The sequence below is a fragment of the Rosa chinensis genome, chromosome 3 (genome assembly GCF_002994745.2).
Source record: "Rosa chinensis cultivar Old Blush chromosome 3, RchiOBHm-V2, whole genome shotgun sequence".
In the NCBI taxonomy this organism is placed as follows: Eukaryota; Viridiplantae; Streptophyta; class Magnoliopsida; order Rosales; family Rosaceae; genus Rosa; species Rosa chinensis.
Window position 1 is genome coordinate 27,407,556 of NC_037090.1, and position 19,363 is coordinate 27,426,918.

Sequence of the window (19,363 nt, forward strand, 5' to 3'; positions counted from 1 at the left end):
TGCCCCGCCGATGCCGGTGCCGACAATGCAGACTGTGTCATGAGCTTGGGAAAGTGTAGAGAGGAGCAAGAGAGATTAGGGTGAGGGCAGGAATTGATGAGGACGACATGTTGTTGAGATTGGACAAGTCTTAGACTTTAAGGAGAAGGGGAAGGTTGTGGAGGAGATGAAGGGAGGTATCTGGAGTAGAGAGAGCTGAAAGAAGGAAGAAGAAGAAGAAGAAATAATATATATATATATATATATATATATATATAATAAAAAGACTAAAAAAAAAGGTGAGGATATAATAGACTTTTTGACACAGAAGGATTGCCATGTCACCAATTTAACAGAGTTTTTGGACTGAAAGTTAACGGATGGACCTATTGGTCCAAAATTGAGAGATAAGGGAGTAAACGTGTGAAATTAAAAAGGGAGGGACTGAATTGTTTTGTCCCTGAAAGTTCAAAGAATAAACAGTATTTAACCCTTTTAAAAATATCACTTTAGTCACTCAAATTTAGATTTATTTTTCACTTTAGTAACTGCCGTTAAATACTCCATTACACACCGTTAAAACTAGGGATATTCCAATTACTAAAAAATATTAAAATCTGGCTATATTTATTGAAGAAGATAGAAGGATCAAGCTTAATTTGTCCTTGAGAATAGTAAAATAATCTTTGAGAAAAGTTCAGAACTTTTTTTTTCACCAAAATATCTGAAAATAAAAGGGTAAAAAGAGGATTTCGGTACTCAATTTGACTAAAATGCCCTCAAAATATGAGTTATTTACAAAAATTTAACAATGAAGTTGACAGCATTACAGCAATGATCAAAGTGATAAACAATGTTTAAGTTGAGTGACTAAAGTGAAGTTTTCAAAAGTATAGTGATCAAAGTGTCAATCAAGTCATAATTGAGTGACCAAAATGAAAAATTTTCCTTTTAGAAGAGGCTTTGTTAGCCAAAACTGAATATTTTGACAGATTTAGCCCTAAAAGATTAAAAAACTTTGAGAATAAATTAAATTACAAGGATAAATAGGACAATTACAAAATAAATTTTTATTAAGAAAATTAAAAAGAAATGATTCCACAACCCCCCACTATTTTCTCTTTGCAATAACTACCATTAAATCTATTTTTTCTGCAATAACTACCCACCTTTTTTTTTTAACAATAAAATTTTTTTCGTACACATATATATAGACAATAAAAATAAACCGTATAATGACTAGAATCTACGTTTACACTACCGGAATATAAACGGAAAGGAGACGTTGCATGTTTTCGAACTGCAACTTCACTCAAATCAGCCAAATAAATAATTCAACCTTGCATGAATCGTCTTTTATACCCGGAAGTCAAATCATTTGGGTCTTGGGGTCTTTCGTATCTCTTATGCTTGTGCTTCTCGTTGGGCCTATGTGAAATAGCTGGTTATGTTATGTACATGGATTATTATAGTCCATCGTTGTGGTCGTGTTATTATAATATATAACATAGTTTCATTTATTTGGTTGTTGTTCCTGGGTTTAACCAACTGAGGGAGGTTCATGCGGTTTCTGCTTATATGGTGTAATCAGGTTAGTTCAAAACTCCATTTCTTTTCTTCTTTCAATGCAAATATCGTTTTGATTCTTCCCCATTAAGCATACCGCATTCCTTTGTATCATTTGGTTCCTCATTTCTTTGATTTAGAAAAGAAACTTCAATTTCTAGATACCAAGTGTTAACCAATTCTTTTGGCGTCTTTCTGCTTTCGTTTGTAATTGTTGTTTGGCCTTTTCATAACGCTGGGAGTTCTTGAAATTGTGTTTTATTTCTTGCTCTTGCATTTGTGATGATCAAGATTGAGGACTCTATTACGTTTTGATTGTTTTAAATATTGAGCCTGTTCTCTTTCAAAGCTCCGTGAGGAAGGCCTTATTCTAATCATGGCTATATATACTCTCCTAAATTGTTGCAAGAATATGGGCAAGATGCCCCTCCTTGTGTTCTTCAGACACACAAGGTAACTTCTTTTATGTGAGGTGGGCTCTTTTAGTTATCCGCTCTTGTCACTATGATTGTTTATAACATAAACTCTATAGCCTACGGTTCAGACCCAAATGAATGTACTTTTGTTTGCTTTGTTGTTGGTTCTCTGTTTTAGAATTTTAATGGGAAATTTATTATATATAGTTTCTTACCACAAATTTCAATATAATTTCCAGGAATGTTTGCAAAGCTGATGAGCTAGGCGTGGAGATAGTACATATTGCACTTCCTACACTACTAGCGTTAGTAGCAGACCCTGCTGCTTCCCTAATTGACACAGCGTTTGTTGGCCATATAGGTATGTGATGGCGATGTTTAAATTTTTTGGGGAATTATATGTTCAGATGTTTCATAAATGCAGTTCCAATCTTTCTCAGCAAATTCACCATTTTGTTGTAGCCAATCCTTTTGCTTGGGATGTGAACTGAAATTTTTCAGTCTGCAAGCAAGATCTTTAGTATGATGGCTTCCTGCTCATTTTGAAACTTTTTTCTTTATAAATTGAAAAGCTTTAAACATGTGCATAATGCTCATAAGATTGCACAGAGAGTCGCCTTAGAAGGGAAGTTTCCGCCGTTGCTACAGACAACAGAAAAGAGAAAGCTTTCTTATCCAGCTTGTTTATAGGATTGCTATAAAGTTAATACATTGAAGTTTTAGGATATGAACTAGTTTAAGCCCTTGAGAGAAAAACTTATCTACTGGATTAGTTATAGAATTGCAGGCTATTGAAACTTAGCTTTGCAATGAACTGTATGGACTAGTTTATCAATTTTATGTGTGTGCGTGATTTATGCTATCATATATGTTGATGTTCCGTACAAGAAGTTCCAATACACTTTCCTTTATCATAAAACTTGATCCTAGTTATCGAGAATTTAGCTCTTAATACATTCTGAAGCAATGTATAATATGGACCAAAATTTGATTAATCGTAGTAATCCATGACTTTGTATAGGTCCAGTGGAGCTCGCAGCTGTGGGAATTTCTATTGCTGTTTTCAATCAAGTATCAAAAATAGCAATTTTCCCACTTGTCAGTATTACAACCTCTTTTGTTGCTGAAGAAGATACTACGGAACCATTAAGTACTAAAGAACAAGTATATGAAGAATTTGAAAATGCTAATTCCGTCAACAAGGAAATGGAAGTACTCAAACCACTTGTTGGTACATTGTCTCCTTTTCCCCTTCTTAATTTTGGAATAAACTAACTATGTGGATCACTTTATTGCTTATAGGAGCTCCTCCATAAGAATTATACTGTCACTTTTCTTATTTTTTAGCCTCAATTTGTAAACCAGACTCTATGCCATCATCCATCACCAATGATAGTAGAGAAATGGTCAAACTTGAGCATGTCAGAAGGCGTATTCCATCTGCTTCATCAGCATTGGTTATTGGCAGCGTCCTGGGGGTTATTCAAACTCTATTCCTAATTTTTGCTGCAAATCCCATCCTAAATTACATGGGGGTAGATTCTGTAAGTTCATTTTGAACTGTTGGAGATTTTAGATATTCTGTTCCGCATTTCTTGATGTTTGCATTCTTTGTTATGGAATGACTAATGCTGGTCAACTTGATCTCATATCTTTGTAGTTGGCAACTTCAACTGCTTTCATGCCTCTTTTCATTTTTTCTCCATTTCCTGCATCATAAATGTACAAGGTCTAAACTACACATCATTGTTTTGAACTTCATTTTGTAAGTAAATTGTCTTTTCTGTGTAGCTGAAATGTGCAGAAATATGCTACTTCCTATCAATGAAAATGTCTTTCCAATGGGTAATATCCTAATATGGAAACTGGGGAGGGCATAAGTTAGGTAGGAAAGGAACAAACTTTCAGAGCAATGTAATGAGCATCTGTTTTTGTAGATCTCAAAAACTACAGCTTTTCTTAGATTGTGCTACATTGGAACACAACCGTAGTCTAAGGTTTCAGACATAATTAGTGTGGTTGCTGCAGCTATCTTATTTCATGTGATGTAGCTTTCTGGTTTCTACTGTGGCTTTTGTCAGTCGTGGATCTCTTGTCCAATTTTGTTGTATCATGCTTTTATGATCGATAAAGTCTGTTTCTTTTCAGAAATGGAAAAAAAAAAAAAAATAGAGTAACAAAGCAAAGTTATAGAATCAGTATACTGCTCTCTGTCTCATGTCTTCACAAAACAATGATACATACATCTTAAAAGAAACTGAGGGTCATTTTATCTCACATATGCCGCGTTTATTTACCACCTCAAGAGGCTCAGCAAGTTATGGCCTTAGTTTTTGGGACGAACTATATTACCTAATCTGTAAGTTCAACCATCTTTTCTGAAAAATTGCAATTATTGCTGCATTTGTAGTCATTGAACAAGGAAATTCCAAGCTGTACTAGTTACTTGATTGAATGTGGCGTTATGTCAGGGATAGCAGTGTAGAAAATTTTAGAAAATTTTCTTTTACTTTGGCACCATTAAAATTTTCTATGCCATTGAGATGCGGTAGATATCTCATATTTGGGATCCTACTTAACTATGCAGGTTATTTTCCTTCTCTATTCATGTGATGTACGTTGCTGGATATAGAGCTATTTGATATCACCTTTCAATTCGAATTAGCAAAAGCAGTGTTCCTTGCATAATATGGATTGAGATGCGGTAGATATCTCATATTTGGGATCCTAGTTAACTATGTAGGTTATTTTCCTTCTCTATTCATGTGATGTATGTTGCTGGATATAGAGCTATTTGATATCACCTTTCAATTCGAATTAGCAAAAGCAGTGTTCCTTGCATAATATGGATTCCAAACATTCTACCATTCTTTTGCTGGTTGAATCTAATAGGAATTTTGAGTCATACTGAAAATGAAAGATGACTGCATTCTCAATTCTATTCATTTACAAAGTTTCCGATGCTTACATGGATAGATACAATTTGTTTAGCATGACTAGGTTAGTCAAATCACTTTCTGGGAGTTTAATGAGTACTAAGTCATGTTTATTGGAAATATGAAGTATCGGGCATTCTGAGCCCTAACCGCTGCAATTTTTTAACATGGGCATAATTTATTAGCTGGAGTTATTTAATTTGTAGGAATATTTTACACCTCAAATTGCTTGCATAAATCTAATGTTCTCATTGAAATTCATATGAATTTTGTTCTACTTCTGATATTCAAAATTACTGTTGTAGAAATAACTGTGTAGTGAATACTGAGAATATCTATTCATTTTCTATTGCAGAATTCTCCTATGTTAAGACCAGCGAGACAATACCTGACACTAAGGTCACTCGGTGCTCCTGCAGTTCTTCTCTCTTTGGCCATGCAAGGGGTTTTCCGTGGTTTTAAGGATACAAAAACTCCTTTATATGCTACAAGTAATCCTCTCTCTCTCTCTCTCAAGAATTTTAACTGTAATATGTGGCAAGTGCACAGATAAGCATGACACAATAAAACAGTCTGTTCATTACCTATTGAAACAAGCGTGATCCATTCCAAGAATTTGTCTTCAATAATAAAATTCTCTGCTCTTAAAAAAATCCTCTTGAGGCCTCTCAGATTACAATGCAAAGAATCAGATGAGAGTAATTCATAACCAAAAAATTGGGAAGTACAAATCTTCCATCTAGGACATCATTTGTGCCTTCAATTTTTCTTGTCTCCATCCTCTCTTCATATCAATCTGATGATTCTGATCCTAGTCTCACTTTGATGCATAAAAAATTACCCTAGACATTCTCCATGTTTGTCTTGTCTTCACTTTCTCCTTTAAGTGAAGTCTGGTTTCTGGTGTACTTTTTCAAGCTGCCTCATTGCTATCAGTTTCATATGTGAAATCCTAGATTCATCATGTTTTCCTCTTTAAATACTGCTGGGGTAATTCTTAAACTAGTTCTAGAGAAAATAGAGCACCTGTTTCTAAGGATAAGAAAATAGAGCACCTGTTTAGTGCATCTTTACTGGGTTAGTTATACATACTGAAGCCATTCATATTTGCTTCTTTAACTGCAGTTGTGGGAGATACAGTAAATATCATTTTGGACCCAATATTAATGTTTGTACTCCATATGGGCATTACTGGTGCGGCCATTGCCCATGTTATCTCTCAGTAAGCTTACCTATGGGTAATAATTATTCAAGATTAGAAGTCTGTACGCTGTTGCCAAGACTTCTTTTCCATGTCAATGCAAATATTGCTCTCTGCTTCCTTATTGCTGTTTTACTTGTTCTGTGATTATTGTAGGTATTTAATCTCCCTGATACTGTTATGGAGATTAAACAAACAAGTTGATCTCCTAACCCCAGGCATCAAAGATCTACGAATTGGCCAGTTTCTGAAAAATGGTAAAGGCTTCCATTTTCTTTTTCTTTGCAAGTAAATAATCTACAACCAAGCTTCATCAATCTGCTTTGCAGATTATTTACTTCTCTTAACTTCTAGCCTTTAAAATCACATTCAACTAGAAACGCTGGAAAAAAAATTATTTCCTGACTGTTCCATATCTTTTTCTTTTCATCTTGGATCAGGGGGTATGTTATTGGTGAGAGTTATAGCTGCAACATTCTGTGTCACCCTGGCAGCATCATTAGCTGCACGGCAGGGATCGACATCAATGGCAGCATTTCAAGTTTGCTTGCAGATTTGGCTTGCAGCCTCTTTGCTTGCGGATGGGTTAGCTGTGGCTGGACAAGTAAGTAAATGATTTTGAATAAAGCACACATTATGTGATGGTGATTTACATTGCCAAAATTTTGTATAGTTACATAATCCCAAAATTTTGTATAGTTACATAATCCAGTTGAACATAAATTATTTCCTTTACTACTGTGGTAAAGCTATTTTAATAAGAAATTTGAAATTAATATAGTAAAATCAAAAATCTATGAGCTGTGTTTGGCCATGACCAAGTGCTCATTCGATCAAAACAGATTTCTCCATTAAAAATGCAGTCTCAGAGATCAGACTTCTTGTTCTACAAAATAGTACTGATGTCTTGTCTTTGTTTTTTTTCTTTTCTACAAACCTACAATTAGGCAGAATGAACATTTTTGAATATCAGGGTTACTTATAGTTGATATAAACCAAGGATACATCTACTTAAAGTGTTCAGCATAACACTCTTAGGTGTCAGGCTTTCTCAATAACTGAGGAACTTATGGAGCTACTAGAGAAACTGGTTATCAGGAACCAAAACTAGAGATCTAACAGACAATGAACGTCTAGTACCCTATTGAGTCATATCCTAAGAAATTAAAAGTATCAAAGTTTGTTTTCTTGTATATAGGTTGCATTCAGCAAGAGAATGTTTGAGACTTTAATCAATAAATATATCGATGTTTTTTGCATCAGGATTGCAGAATTTTTTTTTTTTTTAAATATTTTTATCTTCTCATTTTGGTTTCTTTAGATTCTCCTGTGAAGCTGGAGTTTGTTCTTATTATCTGCTAAGATGCACCCAGATTTCCTCTGCACTAAGACCCGATCTCTTTTTGTGCCTTGGCTGTTCTTGATTTTCATTTTTGTCTCCCAGGTGTTTTATTGTAGATAAAACTACCATTTAATTAGCAGTGACTTTAAAAACCTTCCAGAAGTCTGACAGGATCAAAAGGAAAACTCACAATTGCTTCAGTATTGCATGCTGATAATGTTAATTCTCAAATTGCTTTTTGCGACTGTCTTAGCCTTTCTTATGTCTTACCATAAAAGCTCTACAATAGTGTCTTCATCTTCTGTAATTCTACTGCTTATCATCTGTGACACTATTCATTCGAATTATTTTATATGTTTCCATTTTGATTCTTTCCATGGTGTAGATGTAATTGTATCCAAACTTTCAGGCAATCCTTGCAAGTGCATTTGCGAGGAAGGATCACAGCAAAGTCGTTGCCACAGCTTCACGTGTATTGCAGGTGGCTTAAATTTTGAACATATTAAGTTACTCCCTCTTCTTGTTCTGTTTTGAACGGCTAATTATTTGATTTTGCAGATGGCTTTGGTTCTAGGGATAGTGCTCTCAGTCATCCTTACAGTTGTACTAAAGTTCGCGTCAAGATTATTTACCGATGATATCAATGTTTTGCACCTTATAAGTTTAGGCATTCCGGTATCCCTCTCCTCCATTCCAGCAAGAAACAAAATCAATTTTTTTGTTTTTGTTTTGTTCTGTTACTTTACAGACACTTTGAGAGCTGACAATTCTTCCTTTCTGGCTAGTTTATTGCAGTGACTCAGCCCGTTAATGCTCTGGCATTTGTTTTTGATGGAGTAAATTATGGAGCATCAGATTTTGCATATTCTGCCTACTCAATGGCAAGTGTAGAAATCCATGTTGCTGTCTATTTTTCACTTGTATACTATTAGTTGAACTCTCTCGACTCCATGTGTTGGTGGCTTTAGTGACCATATTGTGCCTGTTTGATTTATCATCAAGCATTCTCATTATTCTCTGTTGACTTCAGGTGTTGGTGGCTTTAGTGAGCATATTGTGCCTGTTTCTATTATCATCAAGCCATGGCTTTGTTGGTATCTGGGTTGCTTTAACAATCTTCATGAGTTTGCGCACAGTGGTTGGATTTTGGAGGTGAGTTTTGTAATTAAAAAAATCTGTACTTTCTCTAATCTAAAGGAACTGATTTCCTGAAGTACAAATAGGAAAGTATGCTTTCTCTGTTTGTTTGATCTTTAGTTGGATATAAAACGAATGCAAGAAACCATGTAACAACCAACTTGTTTCGCAAGGATTGTCCTAACATATTATCGTGAATCTATATCAGAAGTTGCTTCCACATTGATCTTGAACTTGTATTACAGGATAGGGACTGGAACTGGACCATGGAGCTTTCTGAGGGAGTAATTGAAGCCTAAAAATGTTTCTGCATAAGATGGTACATCCTACTGTACATAGGTAATGAAAAAAAGGGAACACCATCTTTCATTGCTTACTCAAGTTGCTGAAATGTAGCCTATGTTTAAAGGGTTAGAATGCGAACTGGAAAGTAGGAACTAACTGTTATAGCCTATAGTTAACACATGGAAAACAGTGACAGATTTTGAAGTCGGTATATGTAATTCTAGATAGGAATTCAGAAGTCCCCATCCGAATACAGGCCAACTCAGTGTACCTTTCAATTTATTGATGTCTATGACGGTTATGTCCTTTTTAAGCCAGACTTGGAAAATCAGTTTCCCAGTTCTGCTCGTTATCTCCTTTGCTGGAAGCATAACCACTTTTTAAAAGGAAAGGGAGCCACAATGGGTTTGAGTTGTACTCTCTATTAGCACAAAATCTTGGCATCTTTTATATTATTGGAAAGATGATTAATCTATTTCTTTTTGTGAAGATTCCATTTCATTTGAAAGTTCATATCCGTTCATTCATATTACTTTTGTTAAAGAAAAGGGAAAACATCACAAATGGTGTATGAATTTTAGGCATTTCTACACTTTGGTATACCAACTTTCATAACTATCAGAATGCTGTATCAAGTTTGCTCAAATATTTCATTTTGGTGTACGCCGTTAAATTTTCCGTTATCTTTCAAAAAAAAAAAACTGACAAAGCTAAAGGAAAGATAACGGAAATTTTTTTTTTTTTACAAAGATAACGGAAAATTTAACGGCGTACACCAAAATGAAAGATTGGAGCAAACTTGATACACAATTTTGATAGTTATGAAAGTTGGTACACCAAAGTGTAGAAATGCCTAAAGTTCATACATCATTTGTGAAGATATCCCTAAAGAAAAGAAATAAAAGAAAGAAGACGTTTGATGCATCATTGCATCCTATTCACTTCTTTATGTCATTTATGATTTCTACCCCTCCTTCTAATCAATGAACAGCTTTGCATCAGATTCTAAGAAACGGACTTTGGCCTCAACTAGTCACTCTTGAGTGTTGAGTCTTGACAGTTTATGTGGAGCCTTCACTTTGAAATAAATCAATCTCCACCATAGACAGCCCTTGAATTCCTACGATGAACCTGGTATCATGACCATTTCTAGGTGCACAAATCTTTTAGTGGAGTAAGTGAGTATTTGTTGGGCCCAAATTGGGTAAATGGTCAAGAACCCAAACCATGGTGCTTTGATAGATCCTAGAAATGTGTCAATTGCTAGTATGCTACAATTCTACTAGTCGGTTTGCTATGCTTGCCAAATCCATCTTTTTCGGTCTGAAGAGTTCTTCAATGAAGATTATACCCAACACAGTTTCAAATTTTACCCATCCATTAATGAAATTAAAAACTGAAAATGTCAAGTTATTCTTTTTTTTTTTTTTTTCAAATTTCCTGAATGGAAAAGGAACAACTAGCTGACAGAGTTCCCGACACAAACAAAAGCAAAAACAAAAGCAAAGAAGCAGAGACTAAATTAAACAAAGTAAAAGCAAGAGAAGAACATGGTGTAGGGTCCTGACAAGCAAGTAATACGATCAATATTTCAAATTGTGTTTGGTGGGAATTTCTTTACGTGTTAGCTAGCTAACCCAACTCATGTGCTTTGAATAATTTTCATGTTTCAATTCAAAAAAGAAAAGAAAAGTTTGAGCGTCTCTATTACCATAAAATCTCTGCATCTTTTATATTAGTGGAAAAGATGATTAAAACTATGGCTCACTGGTGAAGATTCCACTGCATTGGGGGATAGGTGCAAGTAAAACTCCATCTTTAACCGCATGTAAAACTGCATCCAACCGTCACTGAAAAGAAAGTCGAACTCCGACCCTTATATGGGCACCTTAACCAACATGCAGCCCAAAAAACCCAAAAATTTAACAAATAGTAGAACTTTTAATTTTGAAGTTTTGGGTTGGGCTTGAACCCAACCAGCATGTGAATAGATCTGTACAAAGGTGGTAGACTGGTAGTTTGCCAGCATTGAAGCCAAGACAAGTAAAGAAGAGAGTAGAAAACAAAAAGTTAAAGAGTTGTTGGGGAAGGAGACGTGTAAAGAAACCCTTCTCTAGCTGCTTCCTTCCTTGACCCAAAAAGAGAGAGAAGAGATAAGAGAGAAGAATTCGCAAAGCAAAGCAGATAAGTTTTTTTTTTTTTTTTTTTGGTCAGAGAGAAAGTTGAAAGCACCTGTGAATATTAGAGCTCCAGATCTCCTTGATTTAGCACCTGTGAATCACTCCTCAAAGCAGATGAAAGGGAGATGAAGTGATGGGACTTAGATCTAGTCCTACAATCAACGCCGATCCGCAAATCTTGCTTGATCATCTCTCATAATCACTCCTAGATCTGCTTCACTGGTACTTCTTACACCAAGATCCATCACTGTTGATCTTACTGAAAGCTATCCAGTTTCTTTCTCTAGCTCTTGTGGTACAGATTCATAAAATCTCAGGCTTTTTGGCTTTCAGGTATTATCAAAAAAAATTTGATACACATATGCATATCTCATCTTCCAGATCTTCCAGCTGATATCACAAATTAATGTAAGACCCTCTTTTTTTCTCTTTTTTCTCTAATTTCAATACATGATTGAATTAGAGTGTGAAGTTTATGTCTTTGTTTTTCTCTGTTTCCAGGAGAAATAAAAGAAAGAGAAGGAGCAAAAGGAAAAAGAGGGAGAGAAGTGAACTCGAGTATGCATGTAGCAAATTTTTGAACTCTGGCATCAAAAATTAATTGGTGAGTTCTTTCTCTTGATCTTTCCTACCATGTCACACAAGAATTATTGAGTTTATGATCAAATCAAAGAATTGGTATACACAACTGACAGCAAATAGTTATTTAGAAAGAACCAATTTGGTTCTATATCCAGTCTTTCATCATTGGGTGAATGATTTTAGGACTTCCATATGTGTTTTGTTTTGTTGTGTTCTGTAACTTTTATGTCTCATGGAGTGCCTAAACACAAATTCATACCAAGACCGTTTGTTTTAACAAGACTGGTTTTGCATTCTGGTATGGTGGAAAGTGGCAAAATATAAAAGGAAAGAAACCTAAACAAAAAATGCGTATATATATATATATATATATATTTATATTCCGTTATAATATTTTGCCATCTCCTTACCTAGCCAAACCGTAATAAAGTCATAGATAATTTAAGATTACAGATTGTAAGTCATAAGTCAGTCAAAAGCAAAAGGTTCTTAGTGGGCTTTAGTCGAGAGAGAAGGAACAAATCAATTGGATTCCATTCATTTTCATTTATTCAACTTTATGCTGATGATGAAACCTTGACTGACCAAATTGATGACGTTTCTTTTGTAGACATCAAAAAAGAAAAAGGCTGATACACATCTTTTGGTGAAGGCTGAACAGCATATTGGAGATGATATTCAACACTAAAGAGGTGCTTTTCGCAAGGCAGTTGCTAAACTTGAACGCAGACACAAGAGTCACATGGGTCAATGGATGGGAGCTCTTTCCAAAGCAGCTAATATGTCTGGATGGCCTTTATCCGATGGCAAGTATGTTTTTAGCCTCACTAACTCTCAGTTCTCTCTCTCATACTTTAAACATATTACTTTTAAATTGATAGGTATTAGTATCAGTTTAGTAAAAAGATTGTCAAGAAGCTATCTACCTTAGTATTAACTCATTCATATCATTTGGAGGTAGCGAAGTATCTAATTGGAATAGACTCTTGTGTACAGGATATCGACAGACTTTTAGATATGGAGAAAAGTAATGTTCGCATTGTAGGTATACGAGGGATTGGAGGAATAGGAAAGATCACATTTGCTAAGGCCATATTCAATTCAAGTCGCCCTAAGTTTAAAAATAGCTGTTTTTTGACAGATGTTATATCAACTTCAATGCCACATCGAGGGCTCTCCCAACTGCAAGAGACTCATTTGTTTGTTATCTTAGGGGACTCAAAATTGAAGGTGAGTGATTGTAATGTAGGAGTCAATTTGATAATGAAAATGATGCAACACAAGAAACTTATCTTAATCCTTGATGATGTGAGCAGTTCGGAGATATTAGATAACTTAGCTCCATAGTTTGATAGTTTTGGTCCAGGTAGTAGAATTATTATAACAACAAAAGATAAACGTTGACTATCTACTCATCAAGTTGATTTAATAAATGTGGCAAAGATGTTAGATGAAGGTCAAGCATTGGTATTGTTTCGTTTGAATGCATATTCAACAACGGTGAACCTCCGACCAATTACGTTAAGCTTGAACATCGGGCGGTACACTATGCACAAGGTTTTCCATTATATTTGATACTTTTACCAATTAAGTGACAACTTAAGAGTATCAAATCTAATGGAAGACCTTGTGCATAGTGTACCGCTCGATATTCAAGCTTAATGTAATTAGTTGGAGGTCCATCACTATTGAATGCATTCAAACAAAACAACTTCAATATTTGACCTTCATCTAACATCTTGACCTCATGAATTGCATGAGCAGTTAGTCAATGTTTATCTCTTGTTGTTATAATAATTCTACTTCCTGGACCAAAAATATCAAACTATGAAGCTGAGTTATTTAATTTCTCCGAATCACTCACATTATCAAGGATTAAGAGAAGTTTTTTGTGTTCCATCATTTTCTTTATCAAATTGACTCCTATATGAGCATTGCTCACCTTCAAGTTTGAGTCCCTTAAGATATCAAACAAAAGAATCTCTTGTAGTTGGGTAAATCCTCGATGTGGCATTGAATTTGATCTAACATCTGCCAAAAAACAGCTACTTTCAAACTTGTGGCGAGTTGAATTAAACATGGCCTTAGCAAGTGTGGTCTTTCCTATTCCGCCAATCCCCCATACACTTACAATGCGAACATTACTTTTCTCCATGTCTACGAATGTTAATCGTCAACCTATGCATATGTTCCCACCACCCCAACAACATTTGAGTTTACCGATGGACCAAAGGAATCACCATGGTACCAAGATCATATAGAGATCGTGATAAGTGGACATCCCAAATATAATATGGAGATCTTTGTAGTAGTGCTTGTTGAACATAAGAAGAGAGAGATGATGGAAGAAGAAAAAGAGAAGCTTGAAATCCTATGTTTCCATTGTTGCTAAGAAGGGACCGTTTAGCATCTCTAAAGAGGGTCAAGCATCTTGTGGAACCAAGACTGCAACCTCATGATTACTCTTGATGAAGAGATTCTACGTCAGGCTGAAAACGTTAATCTTAGCGCTACTTGGAAGACAACTAAATGAATGGAGAAGAAAACAACTAAATGAATGGAGAAGAAAATGGTGGCATTAAAAGCTTCTATATCTACATTTCAGTCATGAGCATTGTTGATGTTCAAGGAATTAGAGCAGAAAGATGTGTTGATAGTTGGCTTTACTTGAATGACGGACTAATCCCATGTTGATATACCCAGCCCAAACAATTGTGGGGGTAGTCTTATGGCACAACACGTGCCTAGGTAATTATGTACACACATTATATAACTGCTACTGCAAACATATTGGTGTTAAAGATAGAAGCACCTTCTTTGTTTCCTTTGATATACAAGGTGCAGCATAATTGAAGAACTTAAGAGCTTTGAGTTGGTGTTCGTGTTCGTTTCATGTCTTGTAATTGGTTAGTTTCTATTAGAAGTCGGGAATTGGTAGTATTGGTAATTGGTTAGTTTCTATTAGAAGTCGGGAATTGGTAGTATTGGGGTTTTGCGTAGGAGTTCAATCATAAACTCTATTGTATTCTTTCCATTTTATTGTAGTGGAATTTATCGTCGAAAGTTGATGCACCTCAATCACACCGATTGAGAGAATCACTATTAATCTTTGTTTTCTTGTGTTTGCTTTCTTAATTGTTGCTTGGCCGCTTACGCTTCTACACAAGAAGATGAATATGCAAAACACGAACACATGTTTACCATCATCAGGAAGCAAAACATGAAATTCTCTTGTGATGCTTATAGAGGAGGGGATGGCACCAAGAGGCAGAGCCTGGATTTGACACTAGGGAGGACCTATAAAACAAAACAAAAAACTGAACTCAAAATGCCTTCAGAACGAAACTCATTTTAGCCAAGACGAGTGCTCCCAGATTCGCGCCTCTCCCTAGTCTCGAAGAAATCGTCATATCTGGGTCTTCACTTTAAAGCAGACAAGCAGTCTATTCCATTCATTATCGTTAACCCTATACATCTCTCATTATGGTCCGACACTCATTTACCACCTAACATTCTCTATTTTGTTTTCTTTATTAAAAGCGAACTACATGGATAATTCTTTTTGGAAAACATTCTCCCTATTGACAATCCTAGCCAAATTCCTAGCACTCCTAACAAGACTATGAACCATCCAAGCTACGAAGACGAAAAAGAAATAGAAATTCACCAGAAACGACAGAAGAAAAGGCGAAGTTAGGCATCTTAATTGAATTCATAAACAAGAATTATCCTTCTCACCTGATATCTCGGCGAAGAAAGCAAGTACTAAACCAAGTCCACAATAATGAAAATACAACCCATGTTTCAACTCGATAAGAGTGATTGCTTCAATATACAGGACCAAGCAACAAGCAAATTTGAATTTTATCACACATTGAAGACGAGCAAGTAAGGAAGACGACTCATGTCTCAATTCTGTTTGCATGAATTTGGGCCTAATTTCACATTTATTCATTACTCTTTGTCAAGGTTTCAAATTTCGGTTTCAATTTCTATTTCGGTACTTCAAATTTAAGAAAATTTCGGAAAAAGTTTCGATTTCGGATAAAAAAAAAAGAAGTCAAATTAATTGCATTTATAAAATGATATTTTTAAATGAAACTTTTACATAGGCTAGACTAACCTATAATAAACCTATTTACAATGTAACATCTCTAAAATTATACATTTATAATAGAATTATAATATTTTATATAGACGAGTAATTACCTAGTACTGTAGTAAGTTGCTAAGGGTGTGTCCTGTAACGTTTTATGAAACTATTTTCGTAATACTAAATTGTAGAATGAAAACAGAGACTTAAACTACAAGTTTTTAAGATGTAAATACATGTTTGGCACAAGCATTTCAAAATTTGAAATATTAAAAACATATCTATCATTTCAAAATATATATATATATATATATATGTAGCACTCAATTTATACAATCTGAAGCTCTATTTTTTTTTTTCAAAGAGAAAAAATCATTTTTAGTTTTTCCTCAGTAATCATGAAAGATTGACTATTTTGTTTGTATTGATCTTGAATCCTTTATTGGTTGTTATGAGAAAAGAAATAGAGTATTGTGAAGGAGATTGAACAAGAAGAACCAAAACCCTCAATTTTGTTTATAAAATATATCATATGAAATTGCAAGCTCCTGAATCTTTAGTTCAAAATGATAATTCAATTAAATGTCTCAACCTTAGTTGTTAATTCCTCTAGCCCATGAGATAATCTAATTATATTGAAGCAGAAAATGCCGATGGTTTCACCCTAAATCATCCATATAAATTAGATCTGACACATGAAAGAAGAATTTTCTAAATCTTTCATTCTTCTCCATTGCATGATTTTGCAAGTTTCAATTGATTGAAAAAGACGGGGAAGAAGAAAGTTAAAACAACAGATAAAGTAGGTGAGATCATGAAAAGAGAGGATAAGTCTCAATGGAAATTGTGGGAGAGAAAGAGAGAAAGATTGAAAGAGAGGAGAAGAGTTTGTGGATCTATGTGCTTAAAAGTAAAAAAATAAGAATAAATCAATTTCTCTAATTGCAGGGCGGGTTGTTTTCAGGAAACAAGGAAAACGTCAAAAAGTCACTTCCCATATTTATCCATAGTTCCTGAATTATTTCCTAAAATTTGTTTTCCCTGTTTTTCAAATTTAATGCACCGAACGCAAATTACATAAGTTTTTGAATTCGTAAAATAAAAAACAGCATCGCAAAATTATACTGAACGGGCCCTAAACTAGTGTTTTTATCTATGTATATTGATAATGTAAATATAATTTACTTTTTTTAATAATTAGAAAATCACAATGGGGCGGGGTGGGACACATAAAACCAAAACCACGTGAATGAAAATGAACAAGTACAACAAAAGGAATATAAAAGTTACTACGATGTGATTCAATCTAGCTAGTTGAACTGCCTTCATTTAGTATCATACAATACTACTCTCAAGTACATGAATTTTGGAAATGATTTTCGTACTTCATCACATGGGTATTGTATGTGTACATGTTGTTCCCTTTCCACATGCAATCCATATAACGGATATTGTGGAATTACCTAATATGATGCTTCAGTGTATGAAGCATACAATATTTGAGACAGCCATTTGGAACTCATGTGAGGAAAATGTTAAGGGTAAAATAATATTTTTGTTATTAAAAAAAAAAAAAAAAACTTAGACCACCCTCCCTTACATATACCAGTGAGAACCCATGACCTTTACAATGTTGGATTTATAACTTACCAACAAGTTACAACTCACGGGCAAAATCATTATTAAATTTCATACTTGTTCAAGTAAACCTTAATTTGTGTTTGGCCCAAACTTTAGGTTACTTGACCTAGTGGTAATAGGGTTAAATTAGAAGGATCTAGATTCCTATTCAATGTATGATTACTTTTCTTGTATGATTGAGATTCTATGCATTGTAATCCTCTATATAAAGAGACCCTTATTATCAATGAGAATATACAGCGATTTTCTCTCAATTTCTCGTTTCTCTAAAACACGTTATCAGCACGAGCCATAACCCTAGCTTTAAAAACCAAAACCCTAAAAGCTGGAAAAAAAAAAATCCTTCACCGGATTAGCCTCTCCGGTGCTACCACTGCCCCCGTAGCCCCCGCATTGCAACTCAACGCTAACCCTACCTGGTTAGCCTCTCTACCCCTGCAGTGCCTACAAGCCCTCCTTGCCCTCTGGCCTCAAGAACACTCGACTTTCCCCGCGCACCCTCGCGGCATCTCCGCAGCATCCTCAAGACCCCGCGACCTCGACTCTGCAAACCAGCGCCCTCGCGACTTAGCGAACCTGCTACCCCTCAACTCCGCGACCCCCGCGACTCCGCTACCACGCTGCAATCCTACAAGTCTGCTCGCTTGCACTAGGACTGAAGCTCGTCTCCAAATCCTACGACAAGGACCAAATACATTTTGCAATCCTAAGAGGTAAACTTTTCTAAAAGTTCCCCTTTTTTGAAGTTTTTATTCTTTTCTCTTGTTTTTCTCAAGGACTTCCAAGTTCCAACATCCCTTCTTCTACCCCCCCCCCCCCCCCCCCTTTTTTCTTCTTCATAGGGGAGACCAAAAGGCCGACCTGTGGGGTTTCGTGCTCACTCCAAGCTTGGATCTTGTAGAGTCCTCCAAACTTAGAGTTTGTTGAGAAGAAAAACGATCGACCACATACATCATTGTTTCGATCTAAATCCAAAACCCCTATTAGAATGGGATTTTCTTGGAAGCGACTACGCTCAGAAAATCCCTAATTTCTTGGAAGCGACTATGCTCAGAAATTTTATAGTTTTTCATGGTAACCCCTTTTCGCTTCGAAACTAACCCTATTTTCTTGTTGTTTTTCAGGATGAGTAATCTGAACAAGTTGAGCTTTGCTCCACTAGAGACAACAGGCGCAGGATACCACAAGTGGGTCTATGATGTGCGCCAGCATCTTAAGGCTGATAGGATCCTGAGTACGATCCAAGAGTCAAGTCAGGACGTGCTTACTCCTCAACAAGCTGCTGCTTTTGAAGCAAATAGAGCTAAGAGAGAGGCGAATGAAGCTAAAGCCATCATTCTCATGACAAGACACATGAATGACGCGCTCCAAAATAAGTACCTCAATGAGGAAGACCCAAGAAAACTATGGGTAGAACTCGAGCAGCGTTTTGGCAACGTCTGTGATTCCCTGCTTCTAGACTTAGAAGTGAGATAGCATAGCCTCCACTTCTGTGATTTCAAGTCTATACTTGACTACAATTTAGAAGCACTTCGTATCAAGTCTATGATGGAAATCTGTGGACAGAAAATCACTGATACGATGTTGATCGAGAAGACTCTCTCCACATTTCCCGTCTCTGCATTGATGAAAGCCAAGAACTATCGGATTGATGTCAATGCTAGACGCATCACAAGATTTCATGAACTAATTGGTGCCATGAATGTAGCTGAAAAGCACGACAACATACTTGTGAAGAACTATAACTCTAGACCCGTGGGAACCAAATCAATTCCGGAGTCTAATTATAGTCGCGCCTCCAAGGAAGGACGCAATGAGCGAAACCCTAAGAATAGGGATAATTCTGGACGTTCTAGTATATATTCTCGCCCTAAAGAGGAAGGAAACCACCAAGATAGGCGTACACAGAACCGTGGAGGAAAACATGTGAAGAGAGAGAGAGGCCAAGCCTCCGGTTATGGTGGTAACGCCACCAAAGGCAATAACCGTCCTCAAAACGCTCCCA

At 35.7% G+C, this 19,363-nt stretch overlaps 1 protein-coding gene and 1 long non-coding RNA gene across 5 annotated transcripts; both read left to right on the forward strand.

Moving 5' to 3' along the window:
• Positions 1-1,612: 1,612 nt before the first annotated feature.
• Positions 1,613-9,295, forward strand: LOC112191912 (protein DETOXIFICATION 42). Of its 3 annotated transcripts, none has more exons than XM_024331402.2 (13): positions 1,613-1,998; positions 2,201-2,322; positions 2,983-3,192; positions 3,327-3,505; positions 5,253-5,388; positions 6,023-6,119; positions 6,255-6,355; positions 6,539-6,702; positions 7,850-7,921; positions 7,999-8,115; positions 8,226-8,321; positions 8,471-8,592; positions 8,823-9,295. In XM_024331402.2, the coding sequence occupies exons 1-13, from the start codon at positions 1,922-1,924 to the stop codon at positions 8,863-8,865; spliced, it is 1,536 nt and encodes a 511-aa protein (XP_024187170.2). In that variant the 5' UTR covers positions 1,613-1,921; the 3' UTR covers positions 8,866-9,295. The 3 variants fall into 3 exon arrangements, 2 of the variants coding, with proteins under 2 accessions (XP_024187170.2, XP_040372148.1); XM_040516214.1 differs by having other exon boundaries at positions 6,255-6,337; XR_005808179.1 differs by lacking the exon at positions 8,823-9,295 and having other exon boundaries at positions 8,236-8,321; positions 8,471-8,501.
• A 1,657-nt stretch (positions 9,296-10,952) lies between these two features.
• On the forward strand, positions 10,953-14,723 carry LOC112191913. Of its 2 annotated transcripts, none has more exons than XR_002933231.2 (5): positions 10,953-11,264; positions 11,376-11,450; positions 11,544-11,646; positions 12,235-12,434; positions 12,621-14,723. It is a non-coding gene; the product is annotated as an uncharacterized LOC112191913 (long non-coding RNA). The 2 variants fall into 2 exon arrangements; XR_002933230.2 differs by having other exon boundaries at positions 10,956-11,264; positions 12,607-14,723.
• Positions 14,724-19,363: the final 4,640 nt, after the last annotated feature.